This window comes from Leptonotus elevatus, chromosome 7 (genome assembly GCF_054856555.1).
Source record: "Leptonotus elevatus isolate MCC_2025b chromosome 7, RoL_Lele_1.0, whole genome shotgun sequence".
Taxonomy (NCBI): Eukaryota; Metazoa; Chordata; class Actinopteri; order Syngnathiformes; family Syngnathidae; genus Leptonotus; species Leptonotus elevatus.
Genome location: NC_141245.1, coordinates 25,089,704 through 25,103,186, shown reverse-complemented (window position 1 = coordinate 25,103,186; position 13,483 = coordinate 25,089,704). Strand labels below are relative to the sequence as shown.

The following is a 13,483-nucleotide window of genomic DNA, read 5'->3' as shown; positions in this document are numbered from 1 at the left end:
GCCAATAATTGTTGAAAAACTGGACATTGGGTTTCAAATTGCAACCGTTTACTGTTCGGGTAATTCATTGATATAGCATTTTTCCACGTCCAATTGTTTGCTTTGCGTATGATTCACGCAAAAAAAATTGTCAATTCACATAGAAATTATTGCAAATTTGTACTGGTCATTTCTCAGTAAATATATATATTTTTTCCCCATTTTTGTTTAGGGTTTTAAAGTTGAATGTAACATTTTATTCCATTAAATAACAGATCAATATTTGTGAAATTACGATACATTTGTTTACTTATTTTAACAATCAATATATGTAGTTGTAATGGAGTTTTTTTTTTTCTGTTACAGAACAGAACAATTCCATGTTGTGTTACATTTGATGTCAAATCACAATTTATTTTGTAAATTAAATGATATTTTTTTTAAATACATGGAAAACAAAACAAAAAATAAAATGAGTACAATTCTGTTATATTACAGTTTAAAAAACAAAATTATTTTTACATCGTGTGTGTCTCAGAGTTAGTCACTATTTCGTTTGTTGTAAAAATGATGTCATAAAATCAACATTGAATGCACTCTTTCTTAATTTGATCCTTTTTCCATTTCAGTAAGTTTTTATTAGCCTCTTGCGTTCCACTGAAGGAACCGTGTGTGATTATTTGCAGTCATGCGTGTGTGTGTGTGTGTGTGTGTGGGTGTGTGTGTGTGGGTGTGTGTGTGTGGGCGTGTGTGTGTGCGTGCGACGATAATGCAAATAACTCCCCTTGCAGTTCTGTGTTGACCCTGAACATGCTGCTTTTAGTTGTGTCGGAATCAAACTCCATTTGAGCAGCCATTGAACAGGAAAGCGTCGGCGCCGTCTCCTCTCTCACGCCAAATGTTCACTTTTAAATGCGACAAAATCCATTTATTTGGGTTGCCTAAAAAAAACGTTTCAAAATAGGTGGAGAAAAAAAGCGTCTCGTTTTGGTTGACATTCTTCACAAAGAGTGGAGGCGGATGTTTGGGTCGCCGTGTAAACAACGTTGTGCATGGCACTAAAATGCATCCGACAACACGAGCGTACATTCCTTGAAAACTGCTTGCATTTCAAATGGGATTTTTTTTCCCAATGGAAATTTGCGTTTTTGTTTATTTGTATTCATTTAATACTTTTTCTTTTCGATGAATAAATGAAGAAAAGATGAGGAAAAAAATAGCTATTAACGTCATGTAACTCTAAGCAACAATAAAAAAATATATATATACCTACGTGTCTATAAAATGTTGACACCGTTTTGTTGAGGAACACGTTTTGCATTAAACTGGCCGACATCTTTTCTTCATTTTTTTATGAGTTCTAATGATGTACATTTTGATGACATCTGTTTCTAATTTTGGAGAGCTCAATATTTGGACAATTCATGCGCTTAGACGATTTACCAAATGTACAATGATTGATATTAAGAGTAATGTTTGTGCTTTGACGTTTCTGCATTTTGTTTACTACTAATATTGCCTAATTTCCTGAATTTTTGCTCGATTTTCACCTGATTTGCATACGGAAGGCTCTTTGCGGTAACTTATGCTGACTTTTATGATATCGCATCAAAAATGAAAGATACAGCCTCAACATAAGTGCAGCGGGAAAAATACTAATGTCATAACTTGACGTTTTCTTCGCACTTTTTTTTTCAAGAAATTTGGAAACACCAAAGGTCGTATTCAGATTCAGCGACATCAAAATAGCCCAAACCGGTGAAATGTCTTATCATATATACAAAATGATGACGACCACATCAGCGATATATAGCATTTCATTCAATGGATGAGAAATTGGCAGGAAAAACGATGTACGGTTCCGTGGCAGCATTTTCACAGAACAACTTCGTTGCCTGTCGAATTGCGCAACAATCAACAAAATCAACTCAACAGTTCGAAAAGCTCATTGGAAGCTAATTAAACAATTTCACGTTTTTTTTCACTCAGAAATTCGAAGTAAGAATTTTACCATTTGACCAGTTTAATAATATATATATATATTTTTTAAAGCTACCTAAAGGAACGAACCCAACCTTCAGGTTGGGAGACGCCCACTCTACCACCTGAGCCATGCCGCTTCCTGCTGCGTGTCAGTCGATGGTGTCAGGCGGAATCTTTGTACCTCCAGAGATTTTGGACACGCCAGTTATGCTAACTGCAAAAGTGGCACGGCTCGGGTGCTAGAGTGGCCGCCTCCCAAGCTGAAGGTCATGAATTGGTTTCATGACTTGAGTCGTTTCTTTTCTTCAATAAACTGCTCAAGTGTACTCAAAACTCTCCTTGTAAAACTTTACTAGGCTACATAAATCCTGTACCTGCCATTTCCCAGGTTTCTTAATCAAATATCTGAATACCTTAATCAACCGACGTAGACCTTTCTGTGACTCTTCCGGTCTTTACCTCTATTGCAACCCGAGTTAGATTTGCACGTGTTTGCTCGATTGTTCGGTCCTCAGGGCGCTGTACCACGCTGGGCTTGTTTTCAGCGCGGCGTCGCCGATGTCCTGTCCCCTCGTTCGCCAGTCACACGCCTGAGAGACACAAAAGGGCTTCGCGCGCACAATGGCGCCTTCCATCTTGATGTCTGACGGCGCGACTGTCATGTCAGTACAGCGCAAGCCCCGTCCGTCCTCTGCGGGTTCTAATTATAGTCACGCGGCGATGCCCCCTTGCAGCATCGTCAGGCTTTGCCCGGCTAAAAATTCCCGCTTGACCTTCACTCCTGGAAGGCGGCGCACGCTGCTCACAAGGCGAGCGAGAGGGGGAAGCCAAACACAGACCTCGAGGGGGGAAGGAGAGCGACAGACGCGTTTTGTGCGCTCGTTTCCACACGCCCGCCATGGAAACGATTCCCCGGGAGGACGCGGCCAGCTGACGCGCGGGAAAAATGGACGTCGGCGGCGGCGGGTTTCCGTAGGGGAGCGTTTGTGGGAACGCGCCGTCCGACCTCCCCCCCGCCATGGACGCAACGGCGGCGTGCTGGAGTAAGGCCAGCGTCATCGGCTTCATCAAGGGCCTGGGTGAGTGCCGAGAGGTCGCGCGTGCCGCTCATTCCTTGGAAACGCGCCGTGGCACGCGTGTTCCCGGGGAAGGCCTGCAAAAACACGGCCGCAAGGTTCTGGGGACATTTCAAAGTTGGGCACTTTTGATGGGAAGAAAGAGGAATGCGCGTGCGCCCGCTCAACAAACATGTACGACTTCACCGCAGCGTTAGCACAGATGGTCGTGGACAGTCAGAATTAGCGTAAGATAAGTTCAGCTTTTGTCTAAAACAGTTCATATAAAATAAAAATAAAAAGCTTAATGTCAGAACATTGTGATCGGTCATCAACAACATTTCTGAGAAAGCTGAGAAGCTTGTAGTGTCATTTAATGAGGAATACATTTTCAGAGGTTAAACTGGGCATAGGTTGAAACGATTCAATTTTGGTGACGATTGATCGGTTTTCTGACATTAAGCTACATTAGGCTCCGCTCCTTTAAAAAAAAAAAAAAATTATGCCTATGTTACGTGTTTAGACTGTACCCGTATATTTTTTTAAAGCAGACAAAACAGATCTTGCTTTTTTTGGACATTCCATGGTGATTTTTTTATTATTATTATTTGTTTATTTATTTTCCTGCTTTTTTTTGCTATCAATTTTATGACCATTTTTTTCTGACTTTTTTTGTGTGTGGCAATTTTATGGACATTTTATGGTCATTTGGGTGATTTCTTTTTTTTTTATATTAGACATTTTGTGGTAACTTTTAGAACATTTTCTTTTTTTGCCTTTTTTGTTCAATCTTGTTCCAAATTTTTCATCTATCTTTAGTTTCTTTTTCTGAGAACTTAAAAATGTGGACTCCCACATTTTACTATTCATTATTTAATCTAAATACTTAATTATATATATATATATATATTTATTTATATATATATATTTATTTATATATATTTATATATATATATATTTATTTTTATATATATATATTGAAGGTTAGGGAACACACATTATCCATTTATATTACAGCACAGTTCTGACATGATTGTTGTTGTTACTTCATTTCTATTTTGCGTCGGTCGTCGTGGTAACGCGATACGGCCGGTCACATGCGTGAGATCTTTGGCTGCTCTCGCAGGTCACTGACATGAAATGAAAACAGCAGCTGCTGCCCATGAGGCTTTCATTTCCGCGCGCGGCGTCGCCGAAAGGAAAGCAAAAGTTGCTGCCCTTTGGTCAGCGTGCGTCAGGAATGTTTTCGCCACGCTGGGAATTTTCAATGTCCACGTTTTGGGGCAAACACTCTGAACTCTCATTATTTGTTAGCCCGCTTGTTGTCACTGTTTTATTGATATTACCCAACAGGTTCATCATATTTTTAGGGGGTCTTTTTCAGCAGTTTTGCAAGCACGACCCCCCTCCCCAAAACAAGAGTTTCAGTTATGAACTTGATGTTCGGTGGACAGGATGCACGAAAGAGTCTAAAAGATCCATCCCTAAAATTCAACAGGCGATTTGCCATTGTGGTTACAAGAAGCTGTTTTCAGAGCTCATACATCAAACTCAAATAAATACTTGATCATTTCCCTAAATGAGTCCCAAACAGAAAGCAAGTAAATAGTGATTAAATACCAAATTGTCTTCCACGAGATGGGTCCAATTATCTGCGGATCCACCGAATAATTAAAATCTTGTGACATTTTTTTTTTTTGTGGCGTCCCATGAGATTTTTCCAAAGAAAAACGTGCCCCGGTGCGATAGTTTGTGAAACACTTTTTAATAGACGGACACCAAATTGCGACGCTCTGTTGCTTACAATCAGTCATTCCGAAAGTGTGACGGTTGCGTGCAGGCTCCCTCTTGTGGTATGTGAAAGAATCGCTGAATGAAAATGTTGAAACTGCGCATCATGTGACGGCGTCCTAAAATCGTATTCTCCTTGGCGGCGTGTCGTTTTCCCGCAGCCTCGCCCGTGGGCAACGGCTACAACAACAAGCCCCTCACCACGACGCCCCTCCCTCCGGTCTGCAGTCCTCAAGGGGAGAAGGGCCCGCCGGTCGCCATGCCGATCAACGTGGACCCCGAGAGCAAGCCGGGCGAATACGTCCTGAAGAGCCTCTTTGCCGCCTTCGCCGCCGTGTCGGAGCGCAAGATCTGCGTCATCATGGCGGAGCCGCTGGTGAGTCGGCGGCTGAAATATTTCCTCCTTCCTGTTGGGGTTATACTTAAATACATTTGAAATACTTTCAATAATTAACTCATTTGCTCCCAAAAACGTATTTATGTTTTTTTTTTAAATGTCATTTTAAGCTAGAGCATACAGAAGGCTTTGATGCAGCTTCTGACATGAAGAGGTCGCTTAAAGCAATGGTAGAAAAAAAAGAAGGCCCACAGGTGGCAACAGAGTATAAGAGCTCAACCAGGGCCATGTTGCAAATAAGATATTTTCCCCCCAGTTCCAAACTGAATAATGATGAAACTTAGTTATATTCTAATGCTAATTGCTGTAAAATGGAAATAGATAGAAATATACTTTTTTTTCCTGATGAAAGAAAATATTATAATCTTTCTTTTGGTAGGTTCCATGTTTTTATAGCCATAGAACACAATATTCTGTGGGCCTTTGGCAGAATCAGTAAAAAAAACAAAAAATAAACAGTAAAACAGCCGGGAGCGAAGGGGGTTGCTTCAGTGAAAATAGCTGCGAGTGAATGAGTTAATAAAAATAAATGCAAAAATGTTGGGAGAAAATTCTATATAGTTTATAATGTCAAAAAGGTTACTTTACAAATTCACAAATATTAGGATAAACATAAATGTATTTGATGAAAAATCCAATTTGGCAAACGGTCCAAAGAAAAACAGATTGAATAAGAAAAATTTAAAATGATTTGACCAAAATATTAAATTAGATTAAAAACACAAACATGGATGGATGGATGGATTACAAAAAAATATTATATATATTAAATTTAAAAAAAAGTCTCATCAACATTAGGCACAGTTTGAACCTTTAATTAGAGCTGTGCAATTAATTGAAATTGTATTACAATTTCAATTATTACACTCCACAATTACAAAATCAGCATAATCCATTATTATAACAAATTTTGAGTTGCTGAAATTTTTACATTTGCACCTTTTCTTAATTTAAAAATAAATAATTGAATACATTTTGTTTCACCCAAAAGGAAATTGGATAATAAAAGTGTTTCAAAGAATTGTATTTGTCTTACTAATTTTTATGTATGATCGTAATCGTGATCGTCCTAATCGAGATTTCACTTATTACCAGAATCATCTTGATTAATATGTTATCCATAATCGAGCAGCCCTACCTTTAATTCAGTGACTCTTTTGATTCCTTTTTTTTTTTTTCACATTTTTGCCACTTGCTTTGATTGTTTTTTTCTTTTAGTTGCTACACTGTTGTGCATTAATTATATTGCTTGTTGACAAATCGATGAAATGAAAATGTTTGGTCTTTGTCCTACGGACACTCAACTGTCAATCCAGCCTCCGTGTATTAATAAAGCGGTGTAAAATGTATTAAACGGCCTTAATCCCTCATGAAAGCTGTCATTGCATCGCATGATGGAGGACTTTGATAATGCGAGGCGCCATTAATGTCGCATCTTTGATAACGGCGCCATCCTTCATGCCGGTGCCACACTGATTGATGGCGCTGTCGTTCGTCGGAATGACTTCAAAAATGTGGGACGGGTGAAGCTCCAGTTTGAGAGGATAACAACTTTTTGGTGTTTTTTTTTTCTTTCCCTCAGGAAAAGCCCTTGACAAAGTCTCTTCAGAGGGGTGAAGATCCTCAGTTTGACCAAGTAAGCTTTTGCTTCAATACTGCTTGAATTCTTCTTTGTCGTCATTGCATCAATTCCTTTAAAATTGACATAATGAATTGTCTTTTTATTGGCTTGTGTACAAATAGTAGGGTTGCGAGTGCATGCCTAACCATGGTGGGAAATTCAACAACCAAGTGGTGGCAAATCCGGGTCCAGAAAGTAAAAACCCTGCCACAATTTGGCTTTAGCCCCTGATGCTAGTTAGTGTTAGAGTTGACAATATTTGTATTGTACTCTTTGCGTGTTCAATTAACTGAATGGTGAGATTCTGGTGAAGAGGTCCCTTTGCAAAGGTATCATTAAAACAGAAGCTTCTGATGACAAAAACTGACGACACTCAAATCGTGTTCTGGTCAGATTGTGTGTCTCTCTACTCCGGCACATCATTATTTATTGAAAAGTGGGTGAATACGAAAAGTCTCCTCCCATCAGCCCAAAGTACATTTGTTTACAACTCAGTGAATACGAGAAAATCCCCCCTTCTGTTCCCATGGGTATAAATCAGATTAGAGAAAAACAATAATAATCAGCCTGTGCCTCCCTTCCGACCGGCAGAGACCGGTCCCAGACAAAACTCCCTTTAAGATAGCAAATGTAAAAACCCGTTGCCCCTTCTCCTCTCATGAAAGTAACACAGATAAGAATACAATTCTATTCATTGAGCCATACTGAGTTAACTAAATCCAAAACAGCTAAAATATAAATTGAAACTGAAAAACAATGTTAATAACTTAACATTAGCTCCCTAGCAGGTACACGAGCACCATGGGAGCTAGCTCCCTAGCTAGCTAGCACCTGAAAGTAAAAACCCTGCCACAGTTTGGCTTTTAGCCCCTGATGCTAGCTAGCTCCCTAGATAGTTTCCATGGTGCCCGTTTACCTGATAGGGAGCTAGCTAGATAGCTAGCTAGCTAGCAACGGGGCCTAAAGCCGAACTGTGGCAAATCCATGTCCAGGTGCTAGCTAGATAGCTCCCCTGCAGGTAAACGAGCACCATGGGAGCTAGCTCCCTAGCTAGCTAGCACCTGAAAGTAAAAACCCTGCCACAGTTTGGCTTTAGGCCCTGATGCTAGCAAGTGTTAGAGTAGACAATATTAAGTATTGTACTCTTTGCGTGTTCAATTGACTGAATGGTGAGATTCTGTTGAAGAAGTTCCTTTGCAAAGGTTTTAATTACCAGAAGCTTCTGGTCCACATAAGACAAACCATCCAAGCGATGTCTCTGTTCAAATGTGATCTTTCTTTCTAGCCCACATCGTTATTTATTCACAAAAAGGGTTCAGAAAAAGGTCAGCCCACAACACACCTGGTTACAACTGAATACAAGAGAATCCGTTCCCATGGGTATAAATCAGATTAGAAAAAATACAATAATAATAAGCCTGACTCCCTTCCGACACAGCAGAATCCCCGGAACCTCCCTTTAGATTACGAATGAATAGACAGACCCGTTGCTCTTTCTCATGAAAGTAACACAGATAAGAATATAGGTCTATTCATACAGCCATACTGAGTTAACATAATTATAAACGGCTAAAATATAATTTAAAACTAAAAAACAATGTTAATAACTCATCATAAGCTATCTAGCTAGCTCCCTAGCAGGTACACGAGCACCATGGGAGCTAGCTCCCTAGCTAGCTAGCACCTGAAAGTAAAAACCCTGCCACCGTTTGGCTTTTAGTCCCTGATGCTAGCTAGCTCCCTAGATAGTTTCCATGGTGCCCGTTTACCTGATAGGGAGCTAGCTAGATAGCTAGCTAGCTAGCAAGGGGGCCTAAAGCCAAACTGTGGCAAATCCATGTCCAGGTGCTAGCTAGATAGCTCCCCTGCAGGTAAACGAGCACCATGGGAGCTCAGCTATCGAGGGAGCTAGCTAACATATGAGACCTAATGTTGAATTTGGATTCAAGGAAAAGAGTATCAACTCTTCATTTTAAAAAGTGGTTTAAAAAAAAAAATGCTTGCAGTATCCCAAAGTTATTAAAAGTGAAGACCATTTACGATGTTGTCACAGATTATTTTTGTGTGAGGTAGCACATGATTAGATTTTGTGGGCCACATAAAAATATTAGCGGAGCATGCGTTTATCATTTGTGCTTTAAACTATTAACATTAGAAATGTTTTCCTGTCTTATCTTTTTTGGGGGATATTTCTGTAAGGGTTCGTATGTTCCTTTTTAAAAGCTGTGACTCCATTTGGGACGATACCTGAAAAGGCTCATTGGCTCGCATCCCAACAAAAGCTTTTTGTGAGCCAGCTACGGGGCAAGGCGTGTTTACCTTGAGCCCTGGCGCTGGTCCGAGGTGCGTCCGTGCGCTTCGCGCAGAGAGCCTCCTTTCACGGCTGTGTTTGCGCTCAAGCGGCTTGCGGCACAGAGGCCAGATTCTTCTCCGGGCCTCGCGCTCGATGAAGGCCTCGTTTGTGCCTCCCTCCCTCCCTTCCTGTGTGCTTTCGAACCCGCCCGTTCCTTCCTTTCCAACGCGCCTCCCTCCTAAAGCTGACGCGCGGGGCGTCTTACGGGCATCTTGTCTCCGTGACAAGCTCGCCCTTCACTTGTCACGAAAACAAACACCTCCTCATTCACGAATGTCGCCGCCGTCGTCAATTCGAGTCGGGAAGGCGCTCGCTGATCGCAATCTCGCTTCTGCGCGTGTGCGCGTCTTCCCGTTGCAGTTGATAAGCACCATGAGCTCCCTGGCCGAGTACTGCCTGCCCTCCATCCTGCGCACGCTGTTTGACTGGTACAGGCGGCAAAACGGGCCGGAGGAGGAAGCGCACGAGTACCGACCGAGAGCCAACAACACCAAGTGCAAAAAGTGAGATCGATTCACGATCGAGCGATGCGCTACACGCCGTTAGCTTGTTGTCGCTGCTTTTGTGTCTGTTGCAGTGATGAGCAGCGGAGGGATTATTTACTTGAAAGGAGGGATTTGGCCATCGACTTCATCTTCTCCCTCGCGCTCATAGAAGTGCTGAAGCAGGTGATTTGCAAATGTGATCGTACGTTGGCCAACAGTCAAAACGTTGTCAACGTTAGCGTGACTTCGCGGCTGTACAAGCGGAAGCGATATCAACCTTATCTCAAGGGCCGATTTGTTGCGACATTGAGCCAACTGATGAACAGTAAAAGGGCTGGCTTTAAAACATATCTATTCATAAAGTTAGGAATCGATTATTTTAATATCTCTTTTTTCCCCCATAAATGAACAAGAAAATAGAATTTTAAAGGCCACATTTTTTGTATCTTACTGTTTTCTTGAAATTTACTGTTCACATAATAATAATCATCATCATCATCATACGTTTCATTTGTAATTCCCTTTACAATTTAAATAAATCTCAAAGTGCTACAAATGAGGGTTAAAATAAATTACAGTGAATAAAACAGTTAAAAACCATCAAATATAACAATAAAAAAAATTTTTTTTTAAGTATTTTCTTACATTTATGAAAGACCCGACTGACAATTCAGAATATTGTTAATTTATATTTCCTTTTATTCAATTATGTAAATATTTTCATCTCACCCAACCAGCTGATGTCAATGTTTGTGTAACACTTAACTGATTATAATGCGTGTTATTTTCATTAATAAATAAATAATTTAACCAGTCATTCGGAATTTAAAGTTTGTGGAGTTTTTTTATTTTTTTTTTAAATCATGTCCTTGTTATTTAAGAAGAATTGATGTTCCATAATTAATCAATATCGGATTGAACTCTTGTGAATCGAATACAAAAAAAAAGAAAAGAAGAAAAAATCGAAATTGAATCGATTGAGGAAATTTGAATCGATACCCAGCCCTAAGCAGTAATGTGACACTGGACATCATTAGGGGACGCACCACATGACAAAAATCAAGGCAACAGTGCTCATTTTATTTATATTTTTTTAAGCATGATCTACAATCGTTCACTTGCTAGCTAGCTAGCTCAAGTCTGCTTTTACAAAAATAATACTGCTTAGATAGATGTTATTATACATAGTGTTGTTCCGATACCGATTCCGATACCCGGTTTTGCAGTATCGGCCGATACCGATACTGTTCCGATACCCGAGTTTTTTTTTTTTACATGAAAAAGCTGCCCGGCCATTGTTTCAGAGCATTTAAGGGCCAATAGGATATCCTAGCTTGGCATGCAGTGCATTTTGTGCACAAGTAAAACACAAGATGCTGCATCCAAAGTCCTACATTAGCGTCGGAAATAATAGTATCGGCATGTTACTTGTTAGTACTTGCCGATGCCACTGTTTTTATGCAGTATCGGGGCCTCGGTATCGGAACAACACAAATTATATACCATAACTGACTTTTATACCCCCCCCCCCCTGCCCCCTCCCTTCCATTGTTTTCTATTGCGCGTCTTCTGATGCCTCCCCAGATGCCGCTGCACCCCGTACTCGACAGCCTGGTCAACGAGGTCATCAGTTTAGCCTTTAAGCACTTTAGATATAAAGAAGGGTAAAAAGACTGTGACTTTTCCATAAACATTTTCTTGACCGCTTTTCCTTAATCCTATTTTTGCGCTCTTCCCTTTTGCCAGATATCGCGGTCCGAACACTGGCAACATGCACACTGTGGCAGACCTGTATGCCGAGGTCATTGGAGTACTGGCTCAGTCCAAGTGAGTACATGTCCTCTTTTGTCAAGTTCTTCGTGCCTCCAGTTCAGGAGACTGGAACGTGCGTCGGGACCGCTCATTTTTGGACATTTTTACCCCCCTCGCACCAAACTAGGACTGGAAATTGACGTGTTTTCAGATCACCACAGCACCGAACAAAGGTCTTAAAATAGAGCCAGGCAAGGCTTGAGGCGCTTCAGAACGTTTCACCGACCCCCCTAAGCAGGCGGGCGGGAATCAAACGTTAAATTCTCGCACCATGTTTGTGCGTCAGGATAAACAGTTTACTCTCACAAAAGACAAGATGCGGAATTTTCTCACAAGCGCACGGTCGGGCCACCGGGAGCGCCGGTGCTCATATTGAGCCCTCGTGATGAATTAGCAACTATAAATAGTCGGCGAGAAGAATCCCATCTCTGGTTCAATTGGAGAAGGATCAGGCGCTCACCCGGGAGCTCGTCTTCACATGGCAGACTCGCCGTCTAGAACTCGGAGGAGGAGGAGGAGGAGGGGGCGGGGGGGGGGGGGGTGATATTTTTAGGCATGTGCCTCGAAATAGCGTCTCTGGATTGGTGCCATGCTTTTTAAGACACACAGGAAGTTGCCGATTTGTATTGCAGGTTGACGGCGCTCATGTGGAGGATGTTGTGTTGTTTGACTTTAGGTTTCCCGCTGTGAAGAAGAAGTTCATGTCAGAGCTGAAGGAGCTGAGGCAGCGAGAGCAGAGCGCATACGTGGTCCAGAGTACCATCAGCCTCATCATGGGGGTCAAGTTCTTCCGAATTAAGATGTATCCTGTTGAGGATTTCGAAGCGTCATTCCAGTTCATGCAGGTAATCGAAGTGTTCGGGGATGTGTCGCACTTGCACACGAGTTGGGTTTCCATCCACCCGTTTTTATTTCAATTGTCAAGAAATGCGAAAACTGAATGGAAACGCTAGAAATTCAAAAAAGGGCCCAAAATTCACCACGAAGTTTTGACGCTTGGTAGGCGGCGGGTTTTGAAGCATATTGAAAAAAGGAAAATGCGAATTTTGGCTATGCAAATAAACACTGACAAGACGGGATAAGGGTCGCACGTTTTGACCGGATATTACACATCAGGCACGTGCAGAGGGGGGGGGGGGCTGTGGGGGCTACGGTTGCTCTGGCACATTCCCTTTTGGCATTGATGCCCAAAAGTGCCCCTTTGTCCATTCATTCATTTATTTATTTTATGTTTAAAAAATAGTTTTGTTGCCTTTCAAAACTAAAATTCAGCAACATAATTCACATCAAACGAATTATTATTACGTTATCCTTGGATGACGTCACACTACGAGACGCGCCCCATTCTGCCAGGTCGCTCGCCACTACACCTGCGGTCGGTAAAGTTGGTCGCACCCGTTTGCATTTACGTAGTTTCACTCCCAGTGAACAAAAGCCAAAGTCATAGAATGCAGAAAACTCAAGCAAAACTAACGCCTTTTATCCGATAGATCTTGTCGACATGATCGCATAGCATGCTGCGTGCTAGCCTAGCATGCTGCGTGCTAGCCTAGCTTCAATTGAAACGTAGCGGCACAAGTTGTAATCAGCCTCGCAACGACGATGGAAGTCTGACATTTGGGCGCAGTTGGCTCCGAGGACGCGGGGAAGATGTCCCCTCTTCAGTTTCATGAAGACGAACATCCTTCCCATCCACTTTCACCGCGTCAAAAATCTTCGGTAAAACTAACGTTCCTCTTCCGTTGGGACGCGGCATGGAGCTTCTGCTCCAACTACTGATGCGTTTAAGGTACACAGAATATGTCGGAATTTGTAACTCTCGTTCAGAATTTTAATAAAATCTTCTTGAAGACTCCCAACTTGTAGCATGTACTTAATGATAGCTGAATTGAAATATGCTTCAAAAGTGGAAATTGCTACATGGTCTTTGTTTTGGGGGCTTTGCGGTCAGAGTAAGGTTATAATAAGAAACAGATCGAAGTGTGTTCATAAAGTAGGGGGACAATG

The 13,483-nt window shown here is 41.5% G+C and overlaps 1 protein-coding gene and 2 long non-coding RNA genes across 5 annotated transcripts in view; 1 reads left to right on the top strand and 2 right to left on the bottom strand.

The window, feature by feature from the left end:
- The window catches only part of frya (furry homolog a (Drosophila)), a 79,071-nt gene that overhangs the window by 7,489 nt on the left and 58,099 nt on the right, over positions 1–13,483 (top strand). For 2 of the 3 annotated variants that reach the window (XM_086079790.1, XM_086079788.1), the window contains exons 2-8: positions 4,970–5,184; positions 6,788–6,841; positions 9,540–9,682; positions 9,757–9,847; positions 11,249–11,328; positions 11,411–11,491; positions 12,153–12,321. In XM_086079790.1, coding sequence (XP_085935916.1) covers positions 4,970–5,184; positions 6,788–6,841; positions 9,540–9,682; positions 9,757–9,847; positions 11,249–11,328; positions 11,411–11,491; positions 12,153–12,321 — 833 coding nt within the window. Of the gene's footprint in view, positions 1–4,969; positions 5,185–6,787; positions 6,842–9,539; positions 9,683–9,756; positions 9,848–11,248; positions 11,329–11,410; positions 11,492–12,152; positions 12,322–12,811; positions 13,196–13,483 lie in introns of those variants that run through there. The other variant, XM_086079789.1, reaches the window with a different exon arrangement.
- On the bottom strand, positions 4,767–9,589 carry LOC147171675 (uncharacterized). Its single transcript, XR_015095493.1, has 2 exons — positions 9,146–9,589; positions 4,767–5,229 (listed from the first exon to the last, which is right to left on the bottom strand). It is a non-coding gene; the product is annotated as an uncharacterized LOC147171675 (long non-coding RNA).
- On the bottom strand, positions 10,731–13,234 carry LOC147171674 (uncharacterized). Its single transcript, XR_015095494.1, has 2 exons — positions 12,237–13,234; positions 10,731–12,160 (listed from the first exon to the last, which is right to left on the bottom strand). It is a non-coding gene; the product is annotated as an uncharacterized LOC147171674 (long non-coding RNA).